At 32.2% G+C, this 15,307-nt stretch overlaps 1 protein-coding gene across 3 annotated transcripts; it reads left to right on the top strand.

Moving 5' to 3' along the window:
• Window positions 1-3,815: 3,815 nt before the first annotated feature.
• On the top strand, window positions 3,816-6,422 carry LOC113861796 (B3 domain-containing transcription factor NGA1-like). 3 transcript variants are annotated; one of them, XM_027494825.1, is made up of 4 exons: window positions 3,816-3,915; window positions 4,107-4,179; window positions 4,534-4,669; window positions 4,860-6,422. In XM_027494825.1, exons 3-4 carry the CDS (start codon window positions 4,561-4,563, stop codon window positions 6,086-6,088), a joined length of 1,338 nt encoding a protein of 445 aa, XP_027350626.1. In that variant the 5' UTR covers window positions 3,816-3,915; window positions 4,107-4,179; window positions 4,534-4,560; the 3' UTR covers window positions 6,089-6,422. The 3 variants fall into 3 exon arrangements, with proteins under 3 accessions (XP_027350626.1, XP_027350624.1, XP_027350625.1); XM_027494823.1 differs by lacking the exon at window positions 3,816-3,915 and adding an exon at window positions 3,932-4,036 and having other exon boundaries at window positions 4,107-4,269; XM_027494824.1 differs by lacking the exon at window positions 3,816-3,915 and adding an exon at window positions 3,932-4,036.
• Window positions 6,423-15,307: the final 8,885 nt, after the last annotated feature.

The following is a 15,307-nucleotide window of genomic DNA, read 5'->3' on the forward strand; positions in this document are numbered from 1 at the left end:
AGAAAGTTTAGACATTAAAGGATGTTTCATTTCAACAAATATTACCACGAGAGTTCCGAAAGAGACAATAAAGGGACTCACTTATATACGTGAGCTGCCAGTGCATACAATTGTAGTTAGAATGTGACTAGACACCATTCCTCTTGCCAAGGCAAAGGCAACTTGTTTGATCCTCTTTTCTCTCTGTTTCTATCTCTACAACTTGAGTATGACAATGTTAATCTTTTTGCTTGTCTATATCATAGATGCAAATGTATAATTTATGGTGATTGGAGGCTCCATCCAACCCAAAGAAATAGTCATATATAGATCACACTGGACCACTTGATGCTACTAGTCATAAACATAGCCAACTATCATGTAAGGAGCTAGATATCAGCGAGATTTTAATTGTACAGTGTTAAAATGCAGTGCAGCTAACTATATACGATCAACCATCAAAGGGACGCATGAATATTTATTTTTCAGATTTCGAGAAGCATAACTATGAGAAGGAAAAACATCTAAACCGTGTTTGCTTTTCGGATGCATTACACACTTTTGTTTCACTAGCTGTTCTCTGCATAATAAAAACCAAGAAAGTAGTGTGCTAAATAGTAACTATTCCCTCAGAGTTTTCAGTTACTTTCTCAAAACATGTTAAGCATAATAATTTCAAAGCATAAACAAACAAGTCACAAATTGAGGCCCCTAGCTTACTCTCTCATCTCTCCCAAAGATGCACACAAATAATGGATTTCTAACATTTTATTTTTCTTGGTTATATGTTCTATATGTTTTTTCACCTGGTCGTATGTCTATATGTACGAGGGTAACTGATTATTAATTGTGCTCAAATGCGTTTGACTAGGCTCTTTGCCTGACGATGTTCAACATCTCTCTCTCTCTCTCTCGTGTGTGTGTGTGTGTATATATATATCAATTAATTGAAAGGTTTTCATCATTTGGATTTTAAACAAGAATGAAATATAAAGCTATTCATAGGCTTGATTACTATTACTTCTAGAAACCATAAATCAAAGTCTACGTGGGTGAATTGTTCCCAAGAAGACTATATGCTTAGATATGTTGATGATGTACCCATTATTTTTAAATAATTTAAACACGGTCTTCTTGAATCAATGAGAAAAAGGTTATTGCCGTGTAAAACCTGACATAAGTGTGTGTCTGTGTCTAGGTGAATGTGTTAAAATTCTACATTAAATATCTGGCATGTATCATATATATCAAACACGTACACTGGTATATAATGTAAATTGATGACAAAGTTCCTAGCTAAAGGAAAACCATGTGCAGGAGAACAGCTTAATAATTAGTTTTACGTATATATTCATATGTTAGTTCAGCTCGCTTTGATTTCGATTTTCAGGTTCTCCCTCGAGTTCAGTGTTAATTTATCTATGTTCAGTAAATCTCGCAAACCTCCAGCTACTATATTCTTAAGACAACTGTTAATTAAGTGTTGGGGTGACACAAGTACATATTCAAAATATTTTTTCTTTTAATATTGGGGATGTCAAGCTGTAAATAAACTTAAATTCAGTGGTTGGGAAACTCTTTCCGTAATGGACTGAAATAGTAACTCCACAGTCCTAAATAAGGATTGATCAAGAAAAATTGAAAAAACAAGTCTTAAGACAAAAAAGAAATCAAATCATTTTAAGTTTACTCTTACAATTTTTTTTTCTTACAATATATATTACTTGATCATTTATATATGATCATATGTTTAAATTTATTCATTTTTTTTCTCACAAAAAATTCTTTTACTAGATATGTTCTTGGGAATAGATATATAAATAGTGTCCCAACCATAAATTTGTAATTGAATTTCAAAAATAATAATCTTTGTTACTTGATGGGCAGTTTTTGGTCGGTTTAATTTGAATATTAATTGTTGAAATTAGAGTACTGATTTTCAAAGTAGATTTTTTTCCCCCGAAAATAATATGACACTTCAACTCTCCGCAATTCACTGGTTTTAATAGTTGTTTTTCACGTTAATTCTTGATAACATGCATTTTGTTTTAAAAAATAGCAATTTCATTCGAATTAAATTACCATGTATTTTTTTTGTTTACCTAATGTTACCATGTATTCAATCACTAAACAACCACTTGAAAAGAGTCACGGACTCACGGGAGAAGTTTTTATGTGGCAAAGAAACTTAAAAGATGAAGAATGTAGTAAATACTAAAAATGAAATTTTATATATTGATATCTATATCTCTTATATATTAAGGAAATATATCAGGTAAAATCTAGCTGGAATTTCTTTAAACTATATGTTTAATCTTATATAAATAGTTAAACTTAATTTTTTACTTAAATAAAATCCAAACTTAAATATATAAATTATATAGCTCTTCTTATCTGTCACTTTCATTATTGTCCTTAAGAGTAATAGTTAAAGAATTAATAGTAAATTTTTTGGGTCATAAATTTAACATTTAGTGTTACTAATATATTTCTGTTATGTTTTTTAAGAAAAAAATATATGAATTCCTTAATAATTTTTCTTAAACAGTGATTAATAAAATCATACGGACACATAATTGCTGAAAATTTGTAAAGCAATTATTAACCTTATTAAGTATTCAGTAATAAATAATTTTTTTTATTACCAAATGTATAGATTACTTTGGGAAATAAGTAAATGACCTTACATATATTGCTAAATAACAATTAGACACAATTAGTATACATCGTGTCCCTTAAGAATGTTAACAGAGACTCGATTCTTGTTCGTATATATGTATTAAAAAAGAAAAAATTACTTCAATAATATTTATGTTTTTAAAAAATAGTTTCTACCTTTCAGTTAAGAGTTTTATTATTAAGGAACAAAGGGATTAGGGCAAACCCATACCTAGCCTCTTTGTGTTTGAAGGTATTAGTTATTCAGGGTGTGAGGCACCCTGAATAATAGAGAAAAAGTTTACAAATGCATTAAAGTTTTATTAGGTTTGATTAATCGTTGAAAAATTAAGATGTGAATAAAAGAAAATTATACGTGAACCAACATATTGTATATGCATATAAACTTAAGAATGTGAAAAAGAAATGGTAGTAAGTAAATAACAAAAATGATGATATTTGAAACTAGCGCGTGTACGTGGACCGGGGGGGGGGGGGGGAGGAGATTAGTAATGGAGAGAAAAACTGGAATAACATTAAAAGCTAGGGCAAAAGGTCATGATGTGGGGTTATAGTAAAGGGTTATGAGAAGGGAACTAGGGTGTTGAAGTTTTGAAGGAATAGTTATTGGTGTGGAAGAGATAGATATAATATTCATTTATTGTTATTACCTCTCTCACATTTGTTTTTACTAATGTTGATTGTTTAGGTCACAGAGGGAGTAACGAAAGAGAGAAAAGGAAGGGGCGGAAGGTAAGGGCAGTAGAGGTTATATATTATACACACAGTGGCAGGAGAGCGCCTGCAGGACAGGGTGGTCTCTTTTCATTCTCTCTTAGTTTAGCTATTTGCTTTTCCTTTCCTTACCTTACGCCCGGGGACCATTCACAACACACTCAATCAATGGCACTAAAAGTCAAAAAATTAAGTGTACACTCTATCCTCTCTCCTCTACTATATACCATTGCCATTTCCTGTTACATCTAGCTAGCCATAGATAAGCCCGTACCCCATGTATATTATATATTATATGAGCCATAAAATAAATAAATACATATAGATACTTTCATGCTTTTTATTTGGTAATAAAATAAGGGTGCAATGCAAATTTAACACATATATATATGTAACACGGTTAAGTTAAGCTCGTTGCTTCTGGAACAACTGGCCTTTTGGTCTCAAGCCGGAAGCATTAGTATTGTACAGATTATACCAAATATGATGAAAACGACAAGTTGCTCACATGACCACAATAGGCACATTATTCATGGCCCCCACGTAAGTGTAGTAATCCTCTATCTACCTTTCTCTCTCTCTCTCTCTCTATCCTCGACGAATAAAACTGGGTTGGAAGAAAATTTTTGCTTCTTTTCCTAGTTGTAAAGAACCTTCCTGCGAGGTAACTATACATAAGCTAAAATCCACCTCTCTCTCACGCTTGATCTAACTCCTCATATTATGCTTTGTAGGTCAACAATAACAATAACTTGACCCCGCTTTGAATCCTCCATTCCATGCCTTGTCTTTCTTTAGGGTTTGAAGGCTGGTGGTCAAATATGAAGGCACCGACTGTTTTAGTTTTTGTTTACTAAGATCCTGTTTTTGTTTTTCTTTAGAGCCTCAGCAATCTGGGTAAACTATCTTCCTCATGCTAGCTAGAGCTATTTGTTGGCAAGGTTTTATTTGACCTTGTCATCTATTTAATTCTTTTTAATTCACACCCACTTTTTTCTCAAACTTTTCCGTTTCTTGTCATATTTTATTTTATTTATTTTTGCCTTCCTGCCCTCTTCCTCCATTCGATCGTTTTATTCTAATCATTTCATTTTTTTTTATTATTATTCTTTTCCTTCCTTCCCATTGTTTTTGCTGAGATCCAGAGGTTATTATTAACAGAATTGAAGGTAGGTCAGGCATAATTCCATGGAGTTGATGCAAGAAGTTAAAGGTAATTATTCGGATAGCAGGGAAGAAGAGGAGGAAGAGGAAGCAGCAGAGATCATCACAATCGCAAGAGAAGCAGAAAGCAGCAGTAAGCAGCACTATTACCTTACCCCTTTTCTTCTCCATCTACTCTACAACACCTCTTTCTAATTATCTCATCATCATCATCATCTTCATGTGATAAATATTCCCCACTCTCACACCATTAAAATACATCCATGGGGATGCTTCATCTCCAGATGCCTCTAACAATTCACTACCACCTGGCCATGGATTAGGGTTACACCACCAAGATGCAGCAGCAGCATCCAATTTCAGAAAGCAGCTAGACTTGATGGACCTGTCGCTGGGGAGCAACAAGGAAGAGGAAGAAGAAGAAGCCAATCTGCAACAAGGAGCAGGAGGAGGAGTTGCCCATCATCATCAACAGCATCAACATCATCATCATCATCATAACGCACATGCCCATGCCACTTGTTCATCCTCGAACGCAAAAGAGGTGGTGGAGAAAGAGCACATGTTTGACAAAGTGGTGACACCGAGCGATGTAGGGAAGCTGAACAGGCTGGTGATACCAAAGCAGCATGCAGAGAAGTACTTCCCCCTCGACTCCTCCTCAAACGAGAAGGGGTTACTCCTCAATTTCGAAGACCGAAACGGAAAGGTGTGGCGGTTCAGGTATTCCTATTGGAACAGCAGCCAGAGCTATGTGATGACAAAGGGGTGGAGCCGTTTTGTGAAGGAGAAGAAGCTCGACGCCGGTGACATCGTCTCCTTCCAACGCGGCCTCGGAGATTTGTATAGACATAGGTTGTACATAGACTGGAGGCGAAGACCTGATCATGCCTCTGACCCTTCACACTCCCCTTTGTTTCTTCCCTCTATCAGATGGGGTCCTAGATTCTACTCTCTCCCTTCTCAGCCCCCTATCATTCCACCTCGCTACCATGATCATTTCCACCACCTCAATTACAACAACACCTTCACTTTTCAGCAGCAGCAGCAGCAGCACCAGCACCAGCACTACCTTGGTGCTTCTCATCACAACCACTATGGTGAGCTCAATTCGGGATCTGGGTCGCTCTATTACCTGAGGTCCTCCATGTCAACGGGCGCTGATCAAAACTTGCCTGAGAGAGGGAACAACATTGTCCCCATGATCATTGATTCTGTTCCCGTTGCTCATCACCATCACCATGGCCATGGGGGCATCATGAGTGGCGCTGCTACTGCTAGTGGTAATAGTAATACTCCAACTGGTGGAAAACGGCTGAGGTTATTTGGGGTGAACATGGAATGTGCTTCTTCGGCAGATGATTCAAAAGGCTTGTCCTCGGCTTCGGCATCACATGTGGCAGTGCCTAATTCATCACTTCCCTCTTCTTCTCTTCAGCGCTTGAGGGTGTCCCATGAAGACCCACTTTCTTCTTCGGCCAGGTTTGGGGATCAGAGAGGCGGTACTAATTCCATGTTTGATTTGGATCCATCTTTGCAATATCGGCAGTGATCAAATAAATTAAACAAGAGCCACAAATAATGAACGAAGAAGATTTAGTTTCCAAGTTAGTTGGGCTAGCTACGCTCTCTTTTGCAGAATTTTTATTTAGTTTCTTTTTCCTATTTCACTCATCATCGGCTACAAAGGAAAGAGCTCCCAAACTTTCTTTCTATTCTTCTTCTTCTCCTTCTTTTAATCAGTATTTAGTATAAATTAGCATTTGAACTTGTTGGTGCGTTTTAAACTGCTGAAAGCGTTAATTAGCTGGGGATTCGAGTCTTGAAGAAATGATAAATCGTTTCACGACCGAGAGACCGAATGAAATCTCCGTTAGACCTTTCAATTGTGTATAATACAATACGAATATATTATATTTATAATTTATGATAATATATAAATGGTTTCTGTCCCCCTTTTTTATTGCATCGATATATACTGTACTCTCTCTCTTTCCGTTCACTGCATTTAATGATACACAGAAAAGCTTGTTGCTTTCTTCTATCCTCTAATGTTTCTGTTAGCCTTGTTGGCTTGATGCCGTTCACAACACTGCTGCTTCTGCTGCTGCTTAGTTAGGCATTTTCGCTTTGCAGATAGGGAGCAGAAAGTTGTACAGCTGTAAAATGGTGATTTTTTTCTGTTCTTATTCAAGCTCCATCCACTTCCATTACTTTTTCTATTTACTATGCCATTGCTTTATATAACATTTATTGATGAATAGTTACTCCTTCCCCCCCCCCCCCCCCCCCCTTCTCTTTTGTATATCCCCTATCAACTTTCTTGTCTTCTCTCGCAGTCGCCTTCTTGTCTGGATCAGCACTGCTCACAAACGTGTTTTTAGATAAATAGGAGTGCACATGTGGAGATTTCCCCACCTTCTCCCAGGGTTTAAAGGGTAAGTAGTATCCTAATTCTTCTCATACTAATTTTTCATAGTAATTATTACTTGCTGCAGGATTCGATGATTTGTTTCTGATCTCTGATGCTTATAATAATTGTCGAGATACAATTTATTTGTCCTAAGGACTTCTCTTACACTATTCTCTCTGCACTTAGATTCTTCTTTTGATGTTTAATTAGTTTGCTAGTCTTGATCAGCACAGTCGTCTTACTGTTAGAATTAACAAGTCACTGGTTAGCTAAATACAATTTTTGGATTTTGCCTTAGTCATTGCAACAATTACAGCTAACACTTTTGGACAAGCATGGAATCAAGGAGCTTACTTTAGACTTTAGGGAGTGGATCAATTATTAGCTTATCATTTATCAACTACAGTGGAAGTGCGATAATAATAATAATTAGTTTTTTTTCCCTTGTGTAGAACGTGATATCCTGAGATGTATAGCCTATTACTTTGAATTTTTCATGAGGATTTGTATGAATCTGGTTAACCACATTTAATGCCAACTTGATGCATTTTTCTTTCAGGTTTTTATATTATAGGACACACGTACATATACACATTTCATTGTATACAATTGATTCATGCATATTTTCATCTTTTAAATTTGCTGTTAGAGATTGTTGGAAATTAGTTAAAGTCACTCAGGTTTGAATATTAACCTCGCATTTATTACAAATAGACTGTTCATAGCATAAAAAGGAGAGATTAAACGGAATGTTAGGTTCTCACAGTGCAATATTGAAAGCAAAAGTAATATAGAAGACTGTAAGATCCACAGTAAGCATGACAGATATAGAGGAGTAGGACTGTTCTTTAATTTGCTACACACACTTGAATGTGGAGCTTTTCTGTTGAAATTGTAGGAGTATCTCAGATTCTTCGGTAGTGTCAATATCCATGAACTCAAATCGAAACTGCTGGAAAATAAAGCATGAAAGAGATTAAGAATTATACTTTTTTTGTCTCGAATAAGCGAATTTAATATGCTTCGAATCCAACAAAGCAAGAAAAATCATTAAGATAAAATATCGGCGCCATAAAATGATCTAATTCCCTTTTCTTTTTTATTCTTTTTTAACCCTTTTGTTTGTTTCACATATTCTCCTATTGTCCTAGCTAGGTCATGATCTTAACCATTCAGATTAAGGAAATTAAATGGCATAAAAAAAGAATGGCACAATATATAAAGGTTTTTTATTTGGTTATGTTCTATATATTTTGCAAATATGATCTTTGGAACACGTGGTACGACTATTTATACGTTTTTTATACAGTACTTACATGCATGAAACTCATTCACTATTGTCTAGTACTTTGCTGTGTGTGTTCACTTGTCAAAAGTTTGTATAGTTTTCTTACATGCTTGAAACGCATACACATAAACCTTCTACATGTGAAAAGTTTGTACACTTTTCTTCTTTTTTTTATCAGCAAAAATGTATAACTATACTTAGGCATGGAACAAGTGAGTATTTATGTAATATAGTGTTTATTATGTAGCCTATTTTCAAGTACAATCAATTATAAATGGAGTTTTGACAAGATTAAGCGTTTATTTTAGAGAACGTTCATAACTCCCGTTTTATTGCAATTAAAGAATAATAGCTTTAAGACGTGTGTTTCTTTGTTGAAAACGAAAAGATAAACAAGTCATTTTTTCAAGTAAATGGAGCTTTAATTGATCCATACAAACAAGCCTATACCCAAGTTAATTGTTAAATTTATAAACTTGTAAAATGCTAAGTGGAAGTAATAAATGAATTATGGTATAAAGTAACATTCAATGTATTTTTGTTAATTAAAACTTCTATTTTTTACCATTGCCACTAGAAAAAAGTTATTAACAAACAATCTATCATCTTGTTGAATTAGTATTTGTTAAGGTAATTTTTGTTTAATAATTATTAAATTAGTAGTATATACTTTGTGAGTTTATACGAATAATATGTTATATTAATAAAAAATTTAATTGGGATAAAAATTAATATGTAAGTTCCCAATTTCTTTATTGATAATTTAATTTATGATAATTAAATAAAGTTGTTATTAACGAAGATAATCATAATATTTAATGTTTTTTTATTAATAAATGATATTTTTTGTAACAGTAGTTGAAGAATAAAAAATAGTGGGATTCTGTATGTGCAGAGTTAATGAACATAATATACATTTAGATTGTTTACTAACAATGATGAAGGTTGTTAGTGTTTTGTCCCCGAAATTCAATGAGAGGCAATGTTTGTCTCATATATTGTGGTACTCTTTTATGTTAATTACGTTCATTTACTTTCCTAATAATGTTTGTGACTTCATAGGTTTATGCAGAAGCAAGCGGCAAAATAAAAGCACCACCGAACCAGAAGTGCGCAACCGACGATAAATTAAAGATCTATCGCTCGTCATTTGCGATTTAGAAATATTTAGCGAAGCAGGTACGTACATTGGCCATTGGCCTTTTCTTCTGGGAGAAGGGTTGTCCGGTCATTGATATTTAAGTTATCAAATTATATATTGCACTCTCATCTGTAATTGCGGCCCTTCAGTATTATGTGCAGTCTAAAATTTAATACCAAATTAAAATGAATATTTACTCATTCATAACAGAAATTGTATATAATTAATCACATAAATAAATAGTTTGGATGTAGTTAGCATCATTTTTCAATGAAGCAATCTAATTTTCTTTGTGCAGGTTAGAATATGTGCAACTGCCCTTCAAATTAACCTCACTCTAGTGGCATTTACTTTCCCTGAACCAGTCATAGGTATTACCTCTTATCTTTTGCACTGCATACAAGTCATAAGTATGTTTAATTAATGCGAAAATTCCTCTATATAAAGGTCACCGTAATATCTTTGGAGAAAAAGAGCATCGAAGAACCATAAACTTTATTTTAAAAAACAGTTGAGAACTTCAATTCAGCGTAAATTCATACCAATTCAAGGTGTAAATAGGTTAATATTGAATTTAGATGATTGCTTAAGTCACTTTTTTATGAATACGAGCGGTGCGCGAAATGTCATGTATATTCTACATTATGTGTTGGTGTTTGTGCTTCCTCGTGAATCTCAGATGCCATAATATAGTTAATTCTAGAGCATTCATCGTAAAGTTGGTTTAGTGATAAAAGATCTTATCCATGAAAATTTCTCCACTTCCCTAATCCAATAAAGAAAAAAAAATAGGGAATATCAGCGTAATTAGTTAGGCTCTAGAATGCTAGTACTCGTGGCGTTCAAAAAATTACAATATGAAAGTTATGACAATGCACATTTTATTTGTAATCATTGGCTTGGTTGAATTTATTTGAGAAGAAAAAAAGCGCCAAGCAAAATCTAAAACCAAAAACAAGTTATAATCACTCTGTTCTGTTTTCGTTTTTTCTCATTTTATTTTATTTTTATATATAAATTTCATTTTTATTTAACTGTAAATTATGTTTTCTATTTTCATGTAGAGAATATGAAAGCAAAAGTTTATTAAAATTAATCAGAATTTTGTTAACGTGTTCAAAGCATATGTTAATATATTTTTTGCTAGTAAGAGCGTAGGCAATAAAATTTCATAATTTAGTACATTTTACCCTTTTAACATATATTTATTTGTTATTACTTTTATTGACTTTTTTAAACGACTTTTGATATTAAACTCAAGCAATACTGAACTGAAACTTACTTAGTATATGCTGTTATAGCTTACCTTTGATTTATTATAGATACTGAAGCCTGAAGTTTGAAGTTTAAAAGATAGATTACAATTTAAATTAATATACATGATATTGATGTATTTTGCTTTATATTTATTTACATGCATGCATGAGCAATTTCACATTTAAAGAAATTTTTTTATGGAACTTAAATTCATGTGAATAACTATTTTTTTTTTAATTTAGTCTTTCTTAATGTCACATCATTATTTTATTTTATTTTAAAAATTCAATTTCTTTTAAAATCAATTATACAATATTTTGGCTAGCGGCTTCGTAAGATTAAACGACATGGATAGTACTTTTTTTTTTTAATATTTTGGCTTGTATTAAAATTAATCCATCAACCTATCCCATTTCAAATTTAAATAAATATAATTTTTTTAGAAAATACTGTGTCTTTAAGACGTTGATAAAAAAAATTAAAAGCTTATTATATAAAAAATTAATATATTTTTCATATTTTAATATATTTAAATGTATTTTTTAACTAATTATTTTAATATACTATTAACAAGGCAAATGGTACATCATAGCAAAAACCTAAAAAATTGTCATAAAATTATAGTTGCCGCCATGGTGGATTATGACAGAATCATGGCGACTATAATAAATATATAAAAAAATATTATATATAGGTAATAAAAATAAAAATAAATTAACTCAAAACACATGTAGCTTTACCCATAATTCAATACAAAATAAATATTTTTAAATTTTTTGTTATGTTATCTCTTTTTATTTATCTTCTTTTTCTATTTTTGTTAGGGTTCCAATTAAAATGTTTACTTTTCTTTTCTGTCCTACAGTTTTCAGAGTTTTATAAGAGTAAAAAGACTTTTTCCTTTTAAAAAAAATTAGATTTCTCTTTTTGCTCTATGTTTTAAGTTTTTTAAGGGTAAAATAGTTTTATCACACTACTTTTCTATCCTTTTTTTTCTTTCTCTACTTCTGTTCGAGCTATCTTCTCCAATATCCATGTCCTTCTCTCTCTTTTAGTAGGCCATCTCTATGTTTAGTTTGGAGTGGCTCCCTTCCCTCATTTGGAGGACTAGTTGCTAGAAATAGAAGTTGAAGTCGTCGGAGATGGAGGATCAGTTGCTAGAAATGGAGGTTGAGGTCGCTAGAGATATAGAACAGAATGGCAGCCACAAGTAGAACATGTAATAATAGGTCAAAGAAGAGAGAAATTTGAGATGAGTTTAGATCTACGTCAAAAAAGACAAAGAGAAATTGGAGAAGATGACAGCAGAAATAAGTTGGAGATGAACAGATGAGAAGGATTAGAGTACAGAGAGATCTGACACGAGGGAGAAGAGTTTTGAGTGACGAAGAAGAGGACTTATTTAAGTTTTCTACATATGTCACCCTTGGGCCTAGATCACCAATCTGCCATTTTTCAAGATTTTTCATGACTGATATTATCGCCATGCATGTAAGGGCCGCCATATAAAAAGGCCATATAACAGAAGAGTTTAATGGCAGGCTTAAAAATTGCCATGACAATCCGCCATGGCTCTGTCATTTCTACCATTTGACAAGATTAACTGTTTTACAGTTTCCTATCTTAGAAACTGAGAAAAAATATTAATATTCTTGTCATGCAAATTAAAGGAATATTGTAAATGATGCGTTGATCGTTCTATAAAAATATAAAAACTTTCTCATATTCGATTACAGAGAATGGTAGAACAAACCTTGAAATTGCCAGAAAAGATGCCCAAGAGACAGATAATTAAAATATAAGGAAAACGGATTTTTTTTTTCCGGTTATTTATGGTAGAAGTCTTTGGCATTGAAGTTTTCGATACCTTTTATCCCATATATGTCTATTTCGTCTATAAAATATAGTTACAATTAGTTTTTTAGACTTTTGACTGAATAGGTTACTTAGGTTCAATGTTCACCTCTAAGTTCTCATTTTAAATTGGAAGAAGAAAAAAAGTTGTCATTTTAAATTCATTCTAATTCACATTTTTATTCTCGGTTAACCATTCAGTTAAATTCATTTGTGATACAAAAAATAATATAATGAATGTAAATGAAAATATGTTTTTGCATGTTTACATACCATTATATTTTTGTTATAAACTTTTATTTTTGGTGAAAAGAGTATGTTAAGAGTATCTCGACCCTTTCTTCTTTCACACGTAAATTGTTTTTCAATTTTCCAGTTTGAAAATTTCTTGTTCTCTAATCTTTATGAAATGCTAGGTAAGAAACGATAATTGAACTCGATCTTAGTTTCACTGAATCTCTTGAATTCGCTCCTTAATTATTTTTGTCACCTCCCATTAAGAGTCATTCGATGGGGATGACGAATCAGAGTGCATATTATGATATGCACTGCATATACATATAACATAGATCAAGGCCCTCATTAAGGGACCCTCGTTATTTGCTCGAAGAAAAAACCAAAGTGAATATTATATTTCTTGATACTTTATATTGTGTCATTGTCGTGAGTCTTAGTAAGTGATTACATAGAATGCAAATTACAATACTGATATAGTTTTCATTTTTAATAAAAATAATAATAAGTGCAGCATATTGCCTTATTTTACCTGCCTTTGTATTTATATAATCTAGACTAGACTAGATAAAAGTTTGTATTTTTTGCTACATAGTTTTAGTTGTCTTTACCAAAATATCATTTTATATTTATTTTTTAAAGATTTGTTAATATTTTACCATTAATATGCATTTTATTCGTTATTTTTGGTGTCTACCGACAAAATTAATATATTGTTAACAATTCTACAATAATGATTTTGGTTGATAGGAAACTTTTTTCTATTCTAAAGTTAAAGACAAATTATAAACCTACGTAAGAATTTTCCGTGAGATTATATATTGTCCACCAATGAAACTATATGTCTCTTGTGAAGAATCCATATTTATTTAATCTTAGTTTTTGAATAATAGGAATTAGTATCATATTGAAGTTTTATAAAAATCTCATTAAAATTCATTGATTCAAATCTGGGTCACTCTCATTTATCGGAGATTTATAGCTCAAACAAAATGCAGTATTTACAAGAAAATGGTGTGTATAAATTGTATTCAACACTAACGAATGTGTATGTGGGAAATACCCATGTCGCTCCAGACTTAAAAGGACGTTGGAATTTCCATTCTATGATTGTACGTATTTGTTTGCAATAAAATTGTTGATTTATGTTTTTTTCTCTAAGGTTAGAAGTCACGGTACATTTCTAAGTTCAAAGAATTCAAAATTAATTTCTACTTTAATCGGAGAGAATTTATATATAGTCAAATTCAAATACAAAATTTCATACTAAATATATAAATCCTATACGTAAACACAATAAGAGTTTATATCACTGCCACAACTTTTAGAGTTTGACTATTGTTCATTTAATAACTTAAGCTTTTAAGTTTCATGATAATCTCTCACTATACATATTTAACACAACGAAATGATTTAAAAGAATATGACTCCTCAAGGCAGCGATATAATACCACCATTTATTTGATTTATTTTAGTAAGCTTAACATAAGAATTAATGCATAGCCACCAACGGCTTAATCACAGTTTATTTATTTAATTATTTAGTACATTGAGAATATCCTTTAATCAACAATTAGAATTTAGTGAACGTCCAAAACTAAAATATAATAAAACTTTGTGATGCGGTTCTATTTTTTCCGTCTTTTAAAAAAAGTATTGGATATGAATGAAGAGATAAAGTTAATTCCTCTTTAGTTGTTCACATAATTATATATTTTTGAGAGATTAAACAACATTTTTAATGAGTGTAGGTAGCATAATCGGTAGCTAGGTAGCATTCTTCCTTTCTGATAAACTTTTTTTTACCGACTGGTAAGCCTTGGTTCACTTGACACCTTTCTTAATTTTTAAGATCAGAAGGCTACTGTTGGATGCTTGATTCGATGTCTTCACATGCCATTTTATCTTTTCCTCTTAAATATCAATAAAACTATATTCTTTTACCCTAAAACATATAAGACTATTTTATATGTAAAAAACCTCTATTAACGAAGGTATTAATATCATATTCTCGTACCTATTTAAAAATAATAATGAATTAAATCAATTAACATTTTCCGAGGCACATATATAAATATCTAAAAATAAATATAATAATATAAAAACTTTGTTATGTAATAAACCTAATTGATATATCGGTAAGATCACCTAGTAACCTATATCTAAATTTGCATTCGATGAAGGGTCCCCCACCCTATAAAAGTAGACGTTAGGGCTAATTAAGAGGAGGACGGGGGTTGCATTTGAACATAAAGCAGATTGTACCGTAAAGTTAGCAGAAGTTCTTCCCCTTTACTTCTCATGTCGGCCTTCCATTAATTAACCGGAAATTGGATCATTGGACGCATGCAGTGCCCTCTCAGTGATCAATCCAAATCATTGTATAATTGTACTAAACCTCAACATGGACCACATCCCACCTCAGCTTATTTAGTTTCTTTGTCACCATAACACTACTTGAATTATTAATAGGTGGAAAATTTGAATGAGAAAGGACTATGGGGGAACTTACCAATATGAGCTGTTCGTCCTATTGATCAGCACCTATTAAAGCTTATTTCTTTTATAAAATTCGTGTAAGTTT

The sequence above is a fragment of the Abrus precatorius genome, unplaced genomic scaffold, assembly GCF_003935025.1.
Source record: "Abrus precatorius isolate BTA unplaced genomic scaffold, Abrus_2018 Scaffold3, whole genome shotgun sequence".
NCBI lineage: Eukaryota > Viridiplantae > Streptophyta > Magnoliopsida > Fabales > Fabaceae > Abrus > Abrus precatorius.

Coding starts and splice junctions, on each gene's coding strand:
- LOC113861796 (XM_027494825.1), top strand. CDS start 4,561: ATGGAGTTGATGCAAGAAGTTAAAGGTAATTATTCGGATAGCAGGGAA. Junction 4,670..4,859: donor AAGAGAAGCAGAAAGCAGCA/GTAAGCAGCACT, acceptor GCCATGGATTAG/GGTTACACCACCAAGATGCA.